General features: G+C 43.4%; 1 protein-coding gene and 1 pseudogene across 2 annotated transcripts in view; both read right to left on the bottom strand.

Moving 5' to 3' along the window:
* On the bottom strand, positions 1-3,167 carry LOC134203275 (uncharacterized; annotated as a pseudogene).
* A 668-nt stretch (positions 3,168-3,835) lies between these two features.
* LOC134203285 (uncharacterized) overlaps positions 3,836-15,672 on the bottom strand; it is a 29,078-nt gene continuing 17,241 nt past the window's right edge. For both annotated transcript variants that reach the window (XM_062678167.1, XM_062678160.1), the window contains exons 8-12: positions 6,121-6,402; positions 5,874-6,062; positions 5,626-5,820; positions 5,034-5,486; positions 3,836-4,974 (exon numbers count right to left, since the gene is read on the bottom strand). In XM_062678167.1, the coding sequence (XP_062534151.1) occupies positions 4,388-4,974; positions 5,034-5,486; positions 5,626-5,820; positions 5,874-6,062; positions 6,121-6,402 (1,706 nt within the window). In that variant the 3' untranslated portion in view covers positions 3,836-4,387. The remainder of the gene's footprint in view (positions 4,975-5,033; positions 5,487-5,625; positions 5,821-5,873; positions 6,063-6,120; positions 6,403-15,672) is intronic.

Genomic DNA, 15,672 nt, shown 5'->3' on the forward strand with positions numbered 1-15,672 from the left:
TACGCTATACTAAACTGTCATGTTTATTATTAATTAAATCGAGAATTAAATATTATTCTGGGTAATAATCTTCTACTGACGATATCCTATATTCCAGGTCAATAATTGCTGGTGATGACGAGGCTTCAACGCTGGCGTTTGCCCTAAAGACAGCATTGCCAGCGGACGTTAATGTAGCTGCTCCATAGCATTAATCGCATCTCTTGATCTCCAACCGGGTTCTCGAGTGCTGCGATTCCTGATTGGGCTTGAATTACGGTGATAGTCGTCCTTGTTGGTAGTATCTTGGATCGGACCCGATGATCTTGAGAAGCTTGACCAGATCACGCAGCAGATTTCGGATTCGATTCGCGGTTACTCAACTGGGATTACTGATCCACATCTACGTCAACTAGCTGGATTGGCAGGTTATGAGTGAGTGCAACATCCTGAGTGCAACAACTTTTCGGTAGTGACTTTGGTTTTGGTTCCGTGTTGAGGCACAAGAAAGTTCAAGTTCCGGAGGAAATGGGCCACGCGCAACTCATGTGGATAAGGAACGTGCGCGCCTGGAGACCGCCTGTCCAGCTGTTTTCACGTACGGCCACAATTCCTTCCTTGACCTGAAAACAGTTTTATTAATAATAAACCAATAAATCATTAATTTCAAATTATTTACCATTTTCTTATTTTCTGAGTTAATGGCGTTTTGATTCCCTCTGGCTTTAATTGTGAATCATCCTTCTGTTTATTTGGCAAGGGAGTGCTCATATTGTTATCGGTTTTGTTCACCAGAACGTATCGCTTGTTTTTCTTTTATTTTTCAGGACGCGGTTGTTTGCTTGCTTCTCGAATGGGGTCTTCCGTTTCCACTGTGACCATACCGATCAAATGCTTCCAAACTCCACCTTTATTAATAACAATTGTGCTCTGACTGCTGAGGGTACTTGTGCAAACCCAATTCATCCGCCTCCGTAATCAACATGCAAGTCGGCAGGCACCGGATGTTTATTGTGCAAATTTTGCTTTAACTCGTGATTCATAGTCTCTTCGTCACCGTCGTCCACGTTGAACATCATCAGATGTCCGTCGTCCAATCCACCCGCCAGCTCAGTGTCAGAGATCCAGCATAAACAAATCAGCTTGCTTAGGCATTTGACTGTCCGAGATGAATAAGTTTTTTCCAAGGAAATTACATCAACTATGCGATCGTCCATCAAGACGAAGCTGTTGACCTGTTGACCTGGAAAATAGTTTTCATTAATAATGAATAAATAATTAATTAAATTCAAATTCAAGCATAATTTTTCATAAGGACGTATGTAATAAAAGTAAACAAAACGAGGTTTTTAATACAACATGATATTCACATGGTCGCTCTTAGTTCCCATATGTTAAAGCGACGTATGTAACAGTGAGACTTCAAAAATAGAAAATTCTACATACGTCGATTCGTAAAAAGATTGTATTAAAAAATTTTAAGATCTAAAATCAGTAAAATCGATGAGTATTATATAAAGTCGCGTGTGATTGTCATGTTGTATTCAAAATCTCGTTTTGTTTACTTTTGTTACATACGTCCTTATGAAAAATTATGCCTGATATGTTTAAAAACATTACATTCATATTGAATACATAAATTACTATGGCCTGCCCTCTAAATAACGAACCAAATCCCATTTTTTGAAATAGGAATTACCGAAATATAATTCTCATTTTTTATATAAATTTCTTTCAAGAGGACTTTTTCGTACTTTGTATTGTTTTTTAAGGCTTTGGTCCGATTCGCGAATTAAAATCAAATTAAACTTAAAAGTGATAGTTCGGAAATTATGAAATCCCCGCTCATAAGAATGGCTGGTGCTACCCAGTAAGACCGTCAAAACATCTATCAAAAACGATTCAACATCGGTCAAAGTAATCTTGCTCTGCGAGTAGGGTTATTTGAAAATTATAAAATTATATGAAAATTATAGAAAATTATATATAACTGTCATTTTTAAGTTTAATTTGATTTTAATTCGCGAATCGGACCAAAGCCTATGTGTTCAAAAGTAAAATCAATATGACATAATCAATCGAAACAACATTCACTTGTTTCTGGAGCTTTTGAAAAAACTATACATAACTGTAAAAGAAATGTCAATGGCTTACCGTAAATTAATATTAAAATTTCTTCCTGTTTCGTGGTACAGACGAAAGCGACTGATCCACGTTTCGGTTTTGGAGAAGCTTTCAAAAACATTGAGAAATTTGTTTCGTTCATTTTCCTTGAAAAAATAAGATGTCTTACCGGCGTTGACGGAATTTCTTCTTCCGCTGTGTCCCATTATTAGATCTAGCTGGTGCTGGTGCTGTTGCTGCTACTGGTGCAGTACTCGGCTGTGCCGGTACTTGTGCCGCTCGACAGCCCGGGGCACACGTATACGCCGTTCAGCTTCACATGGTCGAAGATTTTGTGCACCAGACATCCCATCCGGAAGGCATACGCTGATCTTTGCATTCACCGCATTGGTAAACACGATCCCCAGTGTGTCCATTGAGGTGATCCTGTGAAGTGTATTTTACCGATGTGTCGGTCCAGGCCCAGGGTCTTAATATCCGAAAATATTCTGTTACAATATTCACATGCCATATCTTTGATCTGCTCTTCAATCCGTCGTGCGTCCACAATGTGGTCCTTGAGGTCCGACAACTCAAGCAGATTAAACAAACATCTGACTCCAGCGGTTCAACATTATAGTACTCTTGCTCATCCTTCAGCAGCTGCTCTTACCCCTCCGGCGCGTCGTCCGTGTAGGTCCCATCAACGTCTAACGACACAATCGCAGGCATCCTCCTCCTCCGTTAATCCAATTGCTTCCGAACTATCGTCGCCTACTTTTTGAGTATGTATAGTAAACATCCTGACCATCCACAATTACCGACGAAATGTATTGAACCGGCGGATCCGGGTCGGGAATCGCTCGAGGATGAATTTTCTTGGTGGGTACCACTTTAGCGCCATTGCTGGTACGTTTCACTCCCCGACCTCGAGTGTACCGCTGTTGTGTTTCTTGTTTTGGCTTCAGAACATTGGTTTCCACCGTGATTAAACAAACTCGTCTCGATTCATTGATTTTTGAATCAGAAACAGGAGGTAAACAAAAATGGAAATGACAACTGTTGTCAAACTGACGTGATTTGGATTGAGGGGCTTCTCAATGGTCGAGTGATTGTAATAATTGTAATCCGTCACTCCCCAGGGGTATATAGTGGTGCCCGAAAAAATGGCCACCACTCCGTCTATGTATTCGTCAATGCTTTAATCGCCAATTCCATATCGGAAACGAGAACAACCGTTGGACTCGGATGTGCGATCGGTTTTCAGATGAAAACAAAAATGAAAATGACAACTGTTGTCATTTTCATTTTTGTTTTCATGGTTCGAATTGAGGGGCTTCTCAATGGTCGAGTGATTGTAATAATTGTAATCCGTCACTCCCCAGGGGTATATAGTGGTGCCCGGAAAAATGGCCACCCCTCCGTCTATGTATTCGTCAATGGTTTAACCATTGCGAAGCGGTAATGTTTGCTAGCCAAATGTTGAATTTAATAATTTCGGCTCCGTTATGCTTCTACACATCGTAGCCTTTGAAATAAGGTTTAAAATAAAATAATAAGAAGAATATTCATTTATTGCATTTGATTAAAGAAAAATGGTTAAAAAATGAAAGAAAGACTCACTTGGGAGTGACTCGTGACTGGCGGCTGGTATTAGATTAGAAAGCATGTTCCATTAGGAATAGAAAACAATGTTGTTCGAGACCCCTCGGTAGATTTTTTTTAAATATCCAGGAAATGAAAGATGAGAAGCTATATTTTCACGTATAGTTGAACCTTTATTGATGCTTATTTTATTGTGATAATATTATTCTACCAAACACGCCGTGAATACATTTGAATCAACGGTTCCAGATGTTTACATACGTATCGGATACTAGCCTCAATATCTGTTATCTATGGTAACACTTGACGTCACTTAAAAAGTACATATACTTACCACTAAACACTTCCAACTTCTGGACTTATTACAGACCAAGTGATCGAGTCTGTGAATCCTCATAAGAAAGGTGGACTCGGGCACACCAGAAGTGCGTGATTTCCCGACTCCCTTCGTGTACGATCATGACCTTATTGGCACGATGGATAATCTTGGATAGCTTTCCCTCTCCTAGCTTATCCGAAAAACAAATGGCCTCGACATTGAAGAGCTTGGTTAATTGCTCTGGATTGGACTGCTCTGTGATATGTCTTGAATAAAGATGATTCACGTTTGCTATGGAATCGGTATTTTTTTTTTGAAAATGAAAATATATTCAAATTTCAATATATTCCAGAGGCAACAAGAAAACGTTACTCTTTTCTCTCAATCATAAAAAGGTGGTCGATAAAAACCCATGGGCTGCCGTCGTGGACCATCTAGGGGACGAGGCTGTTGGAAAGAGGGTCCAGCATTATATGCCCTAGCTGCGATCCGTTGTTGCATTTGCCACTCAGGTGGCTGGGACGGTCCCGGCATTCGTCCCATTCCACCGATGTGCTGGCGATGCATATTGTCGAATCCGGGATTTGCGTGTCGCTGATCTACCTCATAGTTGGGATTCACCGTAGTGATAATTGGTTCTATTCTGTGCTGCGGTACCAGTTCATCACGAGAGTGGCCCGATCCATAATCGAACGCATCTGAGTGTTGAATTTGTACATTTGGTGCATCCAAACGGGCACGTTTGGGTTGAGCTGGAAGCTCTTCCTCATCTTCATCGTCCGCTTCTGTAGGTTGACTTCGCTTCTCGTTTGTGCTGGCGTTTTCATTGTCGAAGTCTTCATTACGGCGTTCTATTTCCAGTTGGTGGAATTCCGGCAATATGCGAGGTTTCAACGCAACGAGTATCTGATCCACCGAGAAAATCTGCTCCTGACAAGAAAAATTACCGTAGAAACTGTAGTTGTACTCTGAAATTTAAGTTAATTAGTTTGTACCAATTATTATATTCTACTGCATAAACCAATACCTTCACGACAGGGGTTCACCATGATATGGTTCGAATAGGGAACGGAAGTCACGCTCATCGCTCCGGAAACACTTTCGGCGTCCTTGAAGCACACGATTGCCGTAAATGGCGATTGCTTTTGAACGTACTTGACAGTGCCGACTGTCGAGAAGGCATCATGGATATTTTCCGCGTTTGTCATCGGATTGAGTCTCTCCAGTAATACTGTACAATCCCATTCTGACGCTAAAGTTTCCTTCGCTCGATGAACCAGAATCCGTTTGCTGTGTAGCATTCGTTGGTTATAGGTGCAAGCTAAATCCGCAGCAAGATCAATATTGAATTTTATAAAACAAATTTTGCTACCATCTTCCTCCAGGTATAGTTCGCGATAGTATTCGATGTCCCCACATTTGATGAACAGATCTTGGAAATCCACCAGGCGTGTTTCCCTTGCAACGTTGTTGATTTGTACTGAAACAACAATTTATTGCCTTATTTTATTTGTGATATTCTTTGAACGATTTAAATAAAAATTAAAAAGCATCCTCGCGTCTGGCTCTGTTGAAACAATATGACTAGTAATTACATTCTATATGCATTCTAAAATTACCTGATTGTTCGTTATAAAAAGATTTGTAAGGAACGTGTTGTTCGCCCAATAGTCTGGTGTGCATTTCCATGTCTTTTTTTAGTGTCTCAGTATATACCACATATCCCAAAAAACTTTCCTTCTGTTGACGGTGCGGAGAAGTGATCTTCTGATCAAAAGCATCGTCATCAGAAGCGCCTTCTCTCTCATATCCAGCTAAAACAAAAAAATACAGTGATATGGAACACATTTCCTAACCTTTCACTTACGAATAATTTTTATAGGCTCATCATTGATATGATGTATTGTTAACCAGTTCTGGGATGTGACTCCTTTATGCTTCAAGTCTTTATAATATGCCACATAGTTGGCGCGGTCATTGAACGCATCGAATCGCAAGTCGTAGACTATATTTATCACTTTCTGCAGCTCATCGCGAATTTCATCATCGGTTAAATCTGTAGTTTTAAAAAGCAATTAAAAGTTGTTCAAATCGACATGCAATCATATGCTTACATTTAGTGCGGACCTTCACGGTTAACAATTGACATCTGTTCGATTTGCTCATGGGTGGTCCATCCATTAAGTGCACACCCAGCAAACTTCCCTCCAGATAATGGGGCTGCTGGCAATATGCATTCCGCGCGTGCTTTTTATCCACAAAGCTGATGATGGCCGATTTACGCAGGATGCAGCTCTTCTTTTCTATCCGAGAGTAATCGATAACGGTGCCGAAGTTGTTGAAGTAGGCAATGATATCCTCGGTTTGGGCCACACGCGGTATGTTACCGACGAACACTGGAACGGAACAGAAAAACACGCATCCATAAATCCACTATTAATGCGACTATTAAAGATGTTTCTACTACTTATATGAGACAAAATTCGTCACTCCTTCGAGACAAAACGAGCAAGGATCATAGAATATTTGAAAATAGGATTAGGCACCTTCCAACACAGCATCCCTTATCGGTACACATGGAAATCACCACTGCAGACAGAATCACAAATCAACCACGTCCTGATTGTGGACGGCACTTCTACGACATTATCGACGTCAGGACACATCGTGCGGCTAACATCGACTCTGACCACTATCTGGTGATGGTTAAACTGCGCCCAACACTATCCGTCATCAGCAAAGTTCGATACCGACGGCCGCCGCGGTTCGACCTAGAGCGACTGAAGCAACCAGAGGACCGACATCCAATTTTTTTTACTATGGATTTTGACAGGTTTGCCTGTTCGTTCTTTTTTGGGGGATAAATTTATCCCCCAGTGTCAAATTACCCCAATACTGATTTATTTTGCAATTCGCGAGGGTGAGCTCGATGGGGCCCCGCTTGAGGACTGCTGCACTGCAATACAGTCAAAGCAGCAATTAACGACGCAGAGGAGAACAACGTCGGGTATGTAGGACGAAGTCGACGGAACGATTGGTTCTACGAAGAGTGCAGCCAGATTCTGGAGGAGAAGGACGCAACGCGGGCGGACGCGCTGCAGCAAGGTACCCAGCAGCGCCCTCAGAATGTGGAACGTTATAGACGGAAGCGAAGACAGCAGAACCGCCTTTTCCAGGAGAAGAAATGCCGCCTGGAAGAAGCAGAGTGCGAGGAGATGGAACAGCTGTGCCATTCTCAAGAAACACGCAAGTTCTATCAGAAGCTCAACGCATCCCCCAAAGGCCTCGAGCCGCGAACCGAAATGTGCAGGGATAGAAATGGGAGCATCTTGACGGAGAAACGTGTGATGATGGAAAGGTGGAAGCAGCACTACGAAGAACATTTAAATGGCGCTGAGAGTAGAGGCAATGAAATCAAGGTAGCGGAGGAAATGACTACGTCAGTTCAGCGGACAATGGAGGCCAACCAAGGGAGTTGAGGGAAGTTGATGATGCCATCCACCAGCTTCCTGAAAATTTCGGTTGAACACTCCAGTTCATTCGAATCGCGCCTGGGACTAAGACAAGATGATGGACTTCGTGCCTGTTGTTCAACATTGCGCTAGAAAGTGTCATGCAAAGCGCCGGGTGTAACAGCTGGGGTACGATGTCTAGCAGATCCAGTCAATTTATTTGTTTCGCGGATGACATGGAAATTGTCGGTCTAACATTTGCAAAGGTGGCAGAACTGTACACTCGCCTGAAACGTGAAGCAACAAAAGTTGGATCAAGAAGCAGTGTTATGATAGACGGGGATATCTTCGAGGTGATCGATGAATTCGTCTACCGTGGATCCTTGCTAACGACTGATAACAATGTTAGTCGTGAAATGCGAAAGCGCATCATCTGTGGAAGTCGGTCCTTCTACGGGCTCCAGAAGAAACTGCGGTCAAAAAAGATTCTCCACCGCACCAACCGCGGGCTGTTATGGCAGCCTATAACCATGGAGCACCTGAATGACTTCGAATTGGCGGATGATGTTGCACTCCTCGCGCAACGGCGCTCTGATATGCAGAGTAAGCTCAACGATCTTGCCGAGTGCTCATCTTCGGCAGGTTTAGTCATCAACGTCAACAAAACCAAATCGTTGGATGTAAACACGGTGACTCCTTCCAGTTTCACAGTAGCCGGGCAACCAGTGGAGAATGTTGAAAGCTTCCAATATCTTGGTAGCCAAATGGCGTCAGACGGCGGTACCAAGATCGACATAGGCGCACGGATAAAGAAAGCAAGGGCTGCCTTTGCGAGTTTAAGAAATATCTGGAAAAACAGGCAGATAAGTGAACGCACCAAAATACGAATTTTCAACTCTAACGTGAAATCTGTGCTGTTATACGCTAGCGAAACATGGTGTGTATCAGTGGAGAACACTCAACGGCTGCAGGTGTTCATTAACAGATGCCTGCGGTATATAATTCGGGCCTGGTGGCCTCACAACTGGATCTCAAACAACGAGCTCCATCGTCGTTGTCACCAGAGGCCGATAGCAACAGAAATTCGGGATCGGAAGTGGGGCTTGGTCGGCCACACTCTACGTAGGGGCGGAAACGAAATCTGTAAACAAGCATTAGACTAGAACCCAGCGGGACATCGCAGCAGAGGCAGACCCAGAGGCTCATGGCGGCGAAGCCTCAATAAAGAAATAAAAGAAGTCGACCGAAATCTAACCTGGCAACAGGTTAAAGCGATAGCCGGGCAACGCTCAGGATGGAGATCTTTCAAGTCGGCCCTTTGCACCACCGAAGGTGTACAGGACCCATAAACTAAAAAATCAAATGTGTCATGTACAAGACGCTGATAAGACCGGTATGCTTTTCGGACATGAAACATGGACAATGCTCGAGGAAGACTTGCAAGCACTCGAAGTATTCGAGAGACGGGTGCTTTTAGGACCATCTTTGACGGCATGCAAGAAGACGGTGTGTGGCGGCGAAGAATGAACCATGAGCAGATGGGCAGGATATGTTGCAAGCATGCCGGACAGCAACCCTGCAAAGATGGTGTTCGTTTCCGATCCGGCAGGTACGAGACGGCGTGGAGCACAACGAGCAAGACTGGCAGACCAGGTGCAAAACGACTTGGCGAGCGTGAGGCGCATTCGATGATGGAGATATGCGGCCTTGGATCGTGTATTGTGACGTCAAATTGTTGATCCAGTGTTATCTGTTTAGCATAGCATAGTTACGGTGTACTTCGTAGATTGGACACTAGTGATACTCATGTTTTTCTTTTGAAATACTTATCCAGATTGCTATCTGAAATCAAGGTGGGTGTGGTCCTCGATTTCAATCTAGGATAAAAATTTCAAAAGAATTAGGATTACTACTCCTGGCCACGCCCATCTTCACCGTAACTAGGGAGGGGAAGGAAGTGTTGATGTAGTACTTACTTAACGAGAGGCCTCCGACTCAGCGACACCCTCATAAGTACCACGGAGTTGGATATTGGGGAAGGTATTCGTTGGGTCACCACGCAAAGGTGTCTACCCAGCGTTACGGGGATGTTGATCCAATGTTATCTGTTTAGATATAAACTAAATAGATGAACTTCTGGGGTCTGCTCGGATCCATGCCAGTGCCGTTCTGGAGTCCGTCCAGAACACCGTTCTTGTAATTCCAATTATCGTGATTTTCTCTATGACGGTAAGACGCGCGGCTACAAAGCAAGATCATGCTAAGGGTGGCTGGGATCAATTCCCGGTGCAGGTCTAAGCAATTTTCGGATTGGAAATTGTCTCGACTTCCCTGGGCATAAAAGTATCATCGTTAGCCTCATGATATACGAATGCAAAAAATGGTAATTTTTACCTCGCAGTTATAGACTGTGGAAGTGCTTAATGAACACTAAGCTGCGAGGCGGCTCTGTCCCAGTTTACGAGGCGTGTACGAGTTGAAAGTCTCGTACTACCTGCACTGCTTCCTCTTAGGCTGTACCAAAACTGGCCAGATAATCGTTGACGTAATGGTTGTTGACGATCGCTTTCGCTGCTTCTGGATACAGTTGTCGATGCAGCTCCGCGTTTCAATTTTTGACGAATTACGCCGAAGCTGGCAAGCAAGTGCTATAGAAGGTAACGACATTCATCAAGTGGACTTCTGGTTTCATAAATGGGTCAGCACACCAAAGAAATCATTGAGAGTTCTTATCTTCTTCACGGATTCTAACTTGGTGAAACATTTCCTGGATGTTCGAACTGATCGCCACCTGATAAAGCCGGAATCGAAAAAATAGCCGGAAGAGAAGAAAGGTGATCCGGGCCTTTGAGGAGTGCGCTACTCAATGATACCCCATCGACTTTGACTACTGCATCCCAGATTACACGCAACTTGTTGGGTTTCTTGGGATTTCCTAACAAACATTGGGAGCTCAAACAGCGCATATTCAACCCAAAACAGTATTTTTCAGCTAAAAAACTAGCTTATTCAGCTTAAATTGTTTGTTGGGTTATCACCGCTCCTACTTAAAGATACCACACCCTCCTAGGGTCCGCTGCTTCCAATTCTGCTTTCATGACCTTGTGTGCGTAGCGTGTTTGTATTCTCGTATTTGCCGGTGGAGATTCTCCTTCAGTTCCGTATCGCGATCCATTACAGTTAACGCTTGTTCGTCCTCCGTAGACATCGGGATTTCCGTCACTGTTGTTCCCGTTTCTTCTGCGGCGAAAAAACTTTTTACTGCTTCGTGAAGCGTTTCATCGCAGAGACATCCACAAACATGGAAGCTATACGATATGTGATTATTATTTCCTCGAAGCCCCTAACTTTCAGTGGCACCGCGAGGCGCACATTATCCACACCGATGAGAATCTTGGGAACTGCATTCTGGTAGCTTGCGATTAGAATACGTTTCAGGTGCCTATGCACTTTCAAGGAAATCAAAAGTGTTGATAGAACCACAGATAACAGATATTGAGGCTGACATCCGATACGTGTGTAAACATCCGCAACCGTTAATTCAAATGTATTTTAAATTTGGACCGCGTTTGGCAATCGATTGGAGATGGCGCAAAGATCATTGTTATTGAAAACGCAGCCCGAATGCGGCTGTCAAATGCATTGGCTGCGTTCGACGGTTGTTAATCAGCTGCATCCTTATGTACAGCCGCAATCAGTTGAGTAGATGGCAGTAGTGGGCCAACGTATATCAATTCAAAAGTTTACACAGGATTTTCAATAAAATTTGTTCTAGCTTCAATATCTGTTATCTGTGATAGAACTATTAGCTCCGTGTAGAGTAAACGGAACGATTCGAAACATAATGGAAGATGTCAGGAGACGATGGGTATGGTTCTCGACTACTTGAACTCGTGGAGCGGACAGCTTTGGAGGTCCAGCGAAAGAATGTAGAAGTTTATGGTGACTCTATCGACAACCATCAGTATCGCAAATCTTCCGAGCTCGGCACGCCCTTCGTCCATGACTGAAGAGGCAACTTTGGCATAGAGCGAGCTCGCGAATCCTACGCCAGCGATCGTTGACACTCAACTGTTTGAACGAATTGCAGTCTCGCACGGTGCCCACTGCATTTAAAATAGACACAATCGAGTATATTTGGCAGCTCCTTCGTATCACTCAGTGATCTGCTAGACAGGCATGGGAAAAATCAAATTTTCAAATAATCGAGGATGAGCAACACTCTCATGCGATCACAAATCCAAATTATCAATTGATAAAAACTCGCTAGCGAGTGAGAATCGTTCGACAATTGTATCTCGATTTAAGCACTTACCGTTACTTTTTGAACTTATTTCTCTACATAACAATAAAACACAATGCCAAGCATCAGATTGACCTTCATTGTTGACATTAAATTTGTATTGGAAAGGTTTACATTTAATTGATAATTTTGGGTTTATTATCAATTGATTCCAAAATTTGAAAAGTTATCGCCGAGGACAACTCGCCTACTTCTCACACCTGAGCAGTAATCAAATGATAACTCCAATCATTATCGTGTGAGAATGATTCAGCACAACCCTGCTGCTAGATGCTCATTTAGCATGATAATTGACGAATCCCTCATGCTTCGAACGATCACGAGCGCTACTCCGTTTTACCTCTGGTTCGAAAGTAACCACACTTGTCGAATCCTCCACCATCGATGTCATGTAACGGCCGAATTTTTTTCAAAATTAACTTGATGGAAACCACGTTTGTACCCTGCCCACATCATCCGCTGGTCTGCCGGAAGTTTTACGACAAGCTCCTGCAGTAGTGAAGGGTTAGACAGTTGAACGCGTTCATCCGCTGCTTCTATGCGGTCACATAATGCCGGCACCGCCATTCCGAATTCGATGAGTCCTTCAAGCTTGTCAGACTTCGGAGTCGGAATATCCCGCACCTTTCGCAGTAACGCGTTGATCAGCAACTCCGGGAGACCAAACCGCATTCTAAGGGTCACGATAATTGATCACTTGTGGTACTGCCGTGGGTAACACTAACCGACTGCGCGTCCCGTTACGCTGGGATATGGATACTCTGAAGTAGTGCGTAACGGTGTAAATCCGGTAATATCGGTGCAACACTGAAGCTGACAATATGGCGTCCCTAACCCCGAATCCCAAGGTGTCAGGCGACCCGTGCTGAGGGGATGAATGACCTGGGGGGTGAAACAATAAGCCAGGCAGTTAACGGAGCCTGTAATGCTGGGTAGACACTCTTCGTGTTGCATTACGGAGTAAGATCTACCACAATGTGCTGGTTCTTACTATTCTTGTTAATACTTATGAGTGATGGTCGGAAGAGTATGGAACGACTATAATTTGCTTTTAGACGATCCATTTTTTGCTCCTTTTGGATGGAGTCAATGGAGTAAATTGTAAAAACGTAACTCAACCTTAGGCTGGTTTTCGCAGCTGACGACATGAATCTCCAAGCTCCAGAGCGCTGATTAATTAGGAATGAAGCGGATACGAATTTGGTGGATCTGCTGAACCCTCTGACTGATTAGATCTCTGTGTAAAGGTGAGATTCGGAAATGCCAAACGCAATGAAATCAGATCTCTATACAAAAACGAATTCGGAACTCATAAGAAGAAGCAAAAATATGTTTGAACTTAAGTACCGATGCATGGTCAAAATCAGTATTATCCCACTTATTCGTGTTTGTTCATCTGTTGAACTGTGTTCGGATTGGGAGTTAGCATAGCATAGCATATGTGATTGTACTAATCGTGGGTGGCTATTCAATGCTCAATTGAGCAATCTACTGTATATTGCCGCAAATTGGTACTTGGGATTAGTACCTTTTCCTATACAGTAGCAGTTGTATACATGCCCACGTCCTCACAATCACGGAAGGAAGGGAAGGAACGTTAGTTCAACATCTTCTAGTGAAGATGCAGGGAACCCATACTACCTTCATAGATGTCTCGGGAAGGAAAATTTGTGTTAGTGGGTAAGGTGAATAATAGGGAGCTCTATTCGACAATATAGAGCGTTTGTCAATAACAGTATATGCTGAAAAAATATTAAAATATATTCATCAATTTACTTACGAACCGTCCAAAGGAGGACAAAGTAGCCTGGATTTTACAAATGTTTCGCATTATATACAAAACACGTCCAACCGCACACTTATTCACTGAACATTAACATCAGAACCAAAAACTCGGATTCTACGAATGTTCTAAATCCTACCTGAAACACGTCCGATCACGCACCAATTGTTTACTCACTCGGCCGCGCGAACTATCTGCTTACTGAGCAGAAACACGACAAAACAGGCACTGACGGCCGCGCAATGCAGAACACGAAATTTCGGCAAATCGCGTGATCGTTCTGCCGTCCGAAACAAGAGCCAACACGCACTGAACTAATTAACTTTATTACCGGCCGCGTAATGCAGAACACAAAATTTCGGCAAATCGCGTGATCGTTCTGCCGTCCGAAACAAGAGCCAACTCGCACTGAACTTTGTCTTTCATTTGTTTTTATGAAGAAAAATTATCCTGTTTTTTTTTTGTAGTCTTATGGCCTGTTCAGCTATCAAGGCATTAAAGATACAAATTTATTTTACGAATTTTCAGAAGGCTCATAAAGACGTAGAGTCTGCAATTAGAAACCCTTTTTCAAGAAGATCTACCATCTACGAACTGTAAGATGTACGTTTTCAACTGTGTTCGGATTAGGAGTTGAGCACGAATGAAGCTCGCAGCTGCTCGTTGGGATTTGAAAGATGCAGATCAATTTCTCCCGGGCGCACGAAGATTCGCTGCTGCCTTTTGATTAATGGTTTATTGGTTGTGAGTCAATGATAAGGGACTAAAGATTCAAGGCTTGACGCCCACCTGGTGATTCCGCTGGTTGACTTACCGATGGCCGGTAACTGTGGCTTACCGACGTCCTCAGCGACCAAATATCATTCAGCGGCTTGGTACCTCCAATGGCGCCAAGGTCTGAATGACTTTCAGGCTGATTTCGATCGTTCTCGGGAACCGATTGCAATCTACGAAGCGCAAAGCGTAACAAACGACACCTTCAATCCTTTCAACGCCATTATTATAGTTCGGACTCCAGACTTCCGAGCAGTATTCTAAAATCAATCCTGAATATACACCCCAACGTACGGGAAGCCTTATCCACAATATAGGAGACATGTTGTTTAAACGTTAGTTGAGAGTCCAAAATCACTCCTAGGCCTTTCACTTCGCTTACGCGTTCGCTTAAAGTATCCTGCAGTCGGTAGCTGAATTGGATGGCATCTTTTTTCCGTGAGAAAAAGATAGCCGAGCATTTTTCCGGGTTGACAATCATACGGTTTTACACCATTCATCGAAAACTAGTATGTAGCTGTTGCTGAAGCAAAATACAATCTTCAATTGATCCGATTTGTAGATAAATCTTGAGGTCACCAGCGTAGGATAGTCGTGGAGTTCTAAGAAGGAGGTGCACATCGTTAAAATACAGGAGAAAAATCAAAGGTCCCAGATGGCTGCCTTGCGGGATGCCTGATGTGGAAATGAACGGAGGTGCTTGATCATCTCCAATGATAACACTTAGCTCTCGACCTGACATGTACGAACGAAACCATTCCAGAAGTCTGCCGTTGACGCCAAATCTTTCCATTTTCGCAATCGCAATATCGTGGTTTACCATGTCGAAGGCAGCAGACAGGTCAGTATAAATGACGTCAGTTTGAGCATGACTGACCATACTTTCCGTTATATAGGAAGTTAGGCATAGGAGATTTGAAGCTGTTGAACGTCCAGACATAAAGCCGTGTTGGTCATCGCTGATATGTTGCTTACAATGGGCATGTAGTGGTTCCATGACCACGAGTTCGAATAGTTTCGAAATAGCGCTCAAAGAGGTGATACCACGGTAATTGTCGACGTCTCGTTTATTTCCCTTCTTGTAGACCGGAAACATGTTCGCTGACTTCCAACAGGAAGGGAAAATGCCGCTTGCAATAGATCTACGAAAGATGCACAGCAGAGGAGTCATCAATCCTTCAATGTGTCTTTTGAGAAAGGCGGAGGGGAAACTGTCTGGCCTTGAGTTGCTCCTTCATTGCGGTGGTTACCCAAACTGTCGTAGTAAACTGATCCAGATCCATGCATTTGAAGTTCGCTTCATAGCTCTCACCTGCGCCCTATCGCCCACAACTTTCTACATTAGCTCCTTGCT

The sequence above is a fragment of the Armigeres subalbatus genome, chromosome 1 (genome assembly GCF_024139115.2).
Source record: "Armigeres subalbatus isolate Guangzhou_Male chromosome 1, GZ_Asu_2, whole genome shotgun sequence".
Lineage (NCBI taxonomy): Eukaryota > Metazoa > Arthropoda > Insecta > Diptera > Culicidae > Armigeres > Armigeres subalbatus.